Source organism: Sebastes fasciatus, chromosome 5, assembly GCF_043250625.1.
Source record: "Sebastes fasciatus isolate fSebFas1 chromosome 5, fSebFas1.pri, whole genome shotgun sequence".
NCBI classification, from domain to species: domain Eukaryota; kingdom Metazoa; phylum Chordata; class Actinopteri; order Perciformes; family Sebastidae; genus Sebastes; species Sebastes fasciatus.
In genome coordinates, this window is record NC_133799.1 from 28,348,976 (window position 1) to 28,354,579 (window position 5,604).

General features: G+C 44.1%; 1 protein-coding gene across 1 annotated transcript; it reads left to right on the top strand.

The window, feature by feature from the left end:
- The first annotated feature begins 1,593 nt into the window (after nt 1-1,593).
- Nucleotides 1,594-5,039, top strand: igfbp1a (insulin-like growth factor binding protein 1a). Its single transcript, XM_074636291.1, has 4 exons — nt 1,594-2,227; nt 2,739-2,911; nt 3,446-3,574; nt 3,882-5,039. The coding sequence occupies exons 1-4, from the start codon at nt 1,648-1,650 to the stop codon at nt 3,990-3,992; spliced, it is 993 nt and encodes a 330-aa protein (XP_074492392.1). The 5' UTR covers nt 1,594-1,647; the 3' UTR covers nt 3,993-5,039.
- Nucleotides 5,040-5,604: the final 565 nt, after the last annotated feature.

The window sequence follows — 5,604 nt, forward strand, 5'->3', positions numbered from 1 at the left end:
CTTGCAGATGCCATTAGGAGCACTGGAGGACACAGAGGCACATGATTTTTTTTCATATTACCTGTCTCATGCACTACTGTAAGGTTAAAGTGACCGTATTATAAAAATAACTTTTTTTTAGTCGTATTTGCTCTATTTCTACCCACTGCAGCTTAAGCAACGTTTTAATGGTGTCTTTCATACAGGTGGAGCTCATTTGAACTATTGTTGGGTAGTCAAATCTATAATAATGTATAATATTTTATGAACTGATCAAATCTTTTCAGATGGAAATCATAAATCTATGCATTATTTCCCTCTGAATTGCTATGAAATAGAAGTGCAAAGTGGCAAATGGGAATACTCAAGTTAATTAAGTACCTGTACTTGAGTCAATGTACTTCATGTACTACTCTCCCCCATAAACCTGAGCTGAACTGAATACACCTTAACACAGAGATGAAGATGTTATAGCATGTGGGTATAATAAAACGCTCTCACGCCACATCAGATTATAACACTATAAACCTCATTAGCCCGGGGGCTTTGAGGAATACAAATCTGAGCATCACGTGAGAGTGACTGTTGTTAACACCAGTTAACAGATGATGCAACACTTTAAAGCAATTGCATGGATCACACAGTAGCTGCTACAGCCAGTTGCATCAGAAAAAAAGTCGAGGTCATTAATAAAAATGAGGAAAAATTAGAGATCAGGGTCTCTTTTTTACAAACAGAGGGAACAACATTATCACATGTCAGTGACAGGACAACAAATGCTTTTTTGCATCAAGCCGTGAAAACGTGCAGGTTGTCCAGTGTGGGACCATCAGAGCCTCCACAGAGACCTCCACAGAGACCGCGGAGAGGCAGAGGGGTACGTGTCTGTGGCCATGTCAGCGCAGCAGTCCACCATCCAGAGCTTTTGGTCTATTATTATCTCAGGAAACGGGGTAATTACACCGGGACATCTCCTGGAAATGACCCAAAAGCTTCAGCTTCAGTGCGCGCCAGAGGGACCGCGAGGACTCTGACTCACTGCGCGTAAACGGTGACCCCTCATTTGCGCATGCTATTCCTTAAAAAAAAAAAAAAAAAAAGTTTATTATCCCTCTGCTGAATGCTGAATGATGCTGGATGCTTTCTTTCCCATCATGGAGCATTATAGAGCCGGTGGTTCGAAGCCCACGCGCTCTCTCTCTCTCTGCGCGCGGCGTGGGCGTGCGTAATCTGCGCCTCATTAATAGTTTTCCCCAAAAGTTGTGTAAGGACAATTAATGGAGGAACCTGTGCATGAATAGACCACGTTGTTCTTGTGTCAGGAAACAAGGAAAGTGTTTCACAGATCCATTCAATCAGCTCTGATGTCTCATTTCAAACTCGTGGAAACAAGCACAAAAGAAAATAAAACTCTCTTTCTCTGTTGTTTTAGTGTAGCACGAGGGTGAGAACAGGTTGTGGTGGGGTGGGGGGTGGGGGTCCTCGGTTGCAACATCAGACCCTTGGTGTCGTCACAAAACCGGCGATACGTGCAAGCGCCGCCTGTTTCCAAAATAAATATTGACGTGATCGTTGTATTCAAATGAGCTCGCATGACCGGACACCGGCCGGCCAATCAGAGCCCATCGTATCATCACACCTTCTTTTCACAAATCATTCATAACGCCGATGATGCGTCAAACACTCACACAGACACAGAGAGAGAGAGACCCGGCTATAAATACGGCTGCGCGCAACGGACAGTTAGACATTTTACCCAAAATCAAAACGAAAGACACAACTGAGCAAGAAACCAGCCTGCTTCTATCTACACATTTACCGTTAGATCCTCTCTCTATACCTTTTGCTCTTATACATTTCCAGCTCTCTACTATGTTGGGTGGATTACATCTGCAGCACGTCGTGGTGGTGGTGGTGGTGCTGACAGGGACTCTGGGGTCCCCGGTGGTCTCGGGTCCAGAACCGATCCGCTGCGCCCCGTGCTCCCCGGAGAAGCTGCTCCTGTGTCCCGCGGTGGCGCCCGGATGCGCCGAGGTGCTGCGGGAGCCCGGCTGCGGATGCTGCCTCGCCTGCGCGCTGCTGGCCGAAGAGCTGTGCGGAATCTACACGGCGCCGTGCGGATCCGGGCTGAAGTGCAGCCCGAGACCCGGAGACCCCCGGCCGCTGCACTCACTCACCCGGGGACAAGCCGTGTGCAGCCCGGAGACCAGCACGGAGCCAGAGACCACCACAGAGACCCAGACGCAAGGTAAGGCCTCCACATTTAGACCACATCTTGCAAAAATTCTCTTGCAATCCCCCCCTAAAAGAGACTTGGCTTGTCTGATCATCAGTTACATCCAGTCAGCTCCTGCTTCACATTCTTCTTCTTCTTCTTCTTCTTCTTCTTCAAAGGTCTTTTTATTAATTGTCAATAATCAATAGAACAGTCACTATACAAGGAAAGTTCATTTTTGTTTTTCCAGAACAACACTCACACAATCATACCTGATAACAACAAACACACAGACAACCACAGCTGGCCACAAAAGACCTAACTGATTCTCAATCCTGGATACATAACATTTAAATTGTAGAGAATACAACACAGGGAGAGTATCCACAAATAAGTCATGAAATAAGAAGAAGAAGAAGAAGAAGAAGAGAAAAAATAAATAAAAAACATTTAAAATATATACCTACATACACATATATAGACATATATACACATATACACATCCACATTCATTCATTTATTTGTCCCTTCATCTCTTCTCCAGACCAGGGAGAGCCAGAGGTGGAGATGGAGAACGCAGCCGTCGTGCCATCGGAGCCCGGCTCCAGCCTCTACCTGCCCGGCCACACTAAGCCCTACGACCCGAGGGCTGCTGCCGACGCTCAGGAGAGCATGAAAGCCAAACTCAACGCCATCCGCAGGAAACTGGTCGAACAGGTGAGATCCAAAACAAAAAAACTGTGTGTGAAATGTGTGAAATCCCCCCTGTGTGTGTAAATATGTTACTATAAGTTTTTTGGGGGGAGGTTTTTAAGGGAAGAGGGCTCGTGCACCACAAGGGGGAGCTCGTGTGCTGTTTGAGGAGAGATGGATGGGGGGATGCTTGTTATTACACGTTTTAAATTGATGTCAGTCCCACGTGCTTGCTGATAGATAATAAAGCATTATTATTATTTCAGTGTGTTGGCACCCTGTGCAGGTACAGAGCTCAGTTTTCCGGCAATATTTGCACTATCTGTTTATATCATGTTTATTTTTGTTTATATCTTATTTTGTATATTGTATATTGGTAGATTTTTTATTTTTTTTTATTCTTATCTTATTCTAACGTTTTTATCTATTCTTTTGTTATTATATTGTTTAATTGCACCAACAAAACCAAAGCAAATTCCTAGTGTATACCTCTTACACCTGGCAATACCAGATTCTGATTCTGATTTAACCCTTCTTTCACCTTTCTCCTCTCCACAGGGGCCGTGTCACGTTGAGCTGCAGAGAGCCATGGACAAGATTGCCAAATCCCAGCAGAAATTGGGAGACAAGTTAACCAGATTCTACCTCCCCAACTGTGACAAACACGGGCTCTACAAACCCAAACAGGTTGGTGTCTTCTTCAGCATGATGTGTGTTGGATTCATGGTCTCCACTGAGCATGAAAACTGAAAGTTGTGTGTGTGTGTGTGTGTGAGCCAAGATTATGTCAACCACAATGATTGTGTGTGTGTGTGTGTGTGTGTGTGTGTGTGTGTTGCAGGCAGGGATCTGTTCAGCACTGTTTGCTCATCCAGAGTGTGTTTTGTTTGAGTGTGATGTCACCCAGTTGGTGCTGCATGCATGACCGTACCTGTGTGAATGAAAAATGAAAGCAGTTTGAATAACAAAATGTTTGTTTCTGTTTCTCCTGCAGTGTGAGTCCTCTCTGGACGGACAGAGGGGTCGATGTTGGTGCGTGAACTCCTGGAACGGCAAGAAGATTTTAGGGTCGACCGACCTGCCTGCAGACGCCGAGTGCCCTTAAAAAGAGTTCAACCACTGATGCAGATCTCACAAAAAAAAAGAAGAAGCAAGCCACTGATTTTTCCTTTTTTGATATAGCTGTTTATTTATTGATCTTTGTCCATGGTGGTGTTTAATTCAGGTACACTGTCATTACGGAGCCTTTTGAGGTCCCAGCCACCCTGAACCCCTCACCTTCCTCCCTCCTCTTCAAACACCCGTCCCAAAGAGAAAAAAAAATCTATTTTTGTTTTTCCTGAAAAGATTTTAATATTGATGCATTTCCTTCTACTCTTCAGCCTTATTTATTTTCATTTTATTTGTAATTATTTTATGAGTATTTATATCATTTTTTTGCCTTAATGTTATTATTATATTATTATTTTTATGGGTGTATAAAGTGTATATATGTATCTTGGCCCTGAGTAACTCCACCGCTGAGTTGAGCTCGCTCTACCCTTAAAGGAGTTGTCTGGCGGTTTGGTTTTTGAGGCAAAAAAAACAAGCAAGAACAAAAGCACTGAGTGACCAAATGTCATTTAGAAGTATTTCTAAATGTTTTTATGATTGATTTTCACATTGTTGCCATTGTTATATGTCTTTTTTTTGTTGTCTTTTATTTTCTGATGTGACACATGATCAGCTCTTGTCAGTGAATGCAAAACTCTCAGTCAGGAATCCTCAAACAGTACTCAGAAAACATTTCCCATGGTTCCATGGGGTTGCAGATGAGCATGACGGGCGGCGCCTCCCTGCGCCGCCTCTCAGACGGGTATTTCTACATTTACCTACCTCCGATATTTATGTGTCTGCTGTCAGTTGTGTTGATGTATTTGTCGAAAAAAGAAGATTTTACTTTACATGTCTCTCTGACCAAGAACACATGACCACAAAGAGCCCACGGTGCGCCACGACACCTCTGCTCTGTATCTACATGCTGCTGTTGGAGAGAGAATTATTGTGTGTGTGTGAGTCTATTCCAAAGTGCTCACACGTGTGTATGTACACTTTTGTAATTGTAATGTAAGATGAAAAAAAGGTGATATATTTAATAAAAACATTAACCTCAGCTCTGCGCTCCTGGCCTCTCTTTCACCTCAGGCACTTTGTGCACAAACATCCATAGGTGGCAAAACATGAGCATCACAACAGCTCCATCAGGACGTGATTATGAAAGTCTGCGTGTGGATGCACTCCTGCACCGCATTTTTCTATATTGGGTGTGTTTGTGTGCAGTGTTATCGCGGTGCTCTAAAGTGGAGGTCCTTGTCTAACTTTAGGCGGTTCGCGGGGACATGCAGCTCCGCGCTGCCTTTTGACCCGCTCTCTGTTTGCCTTGGTCGGGCACAGGAATTCGCCTCAACCTCTCGTGCCCACTGCCAGCCTGCCTGGCACCACCAGATTTATTTTTATTCTTTACAAATTGAACCTTTGCTTTATCCTTATTGACACATTCCAAAGACTGAGGGGAGCCTGATTGCATTCAAAGACTTCAACAGGAGCAAATTTTGTGTCCTGATTTCCTGCAGAAATGAAGCCTAGATGATCGGCCTATTAGTTGCTGATGACAACACAGGCCTGTTTCTTTCTAATAAAAAAAAACCCAAAACAAGTCAAGGAAGAGAAAACAGCAG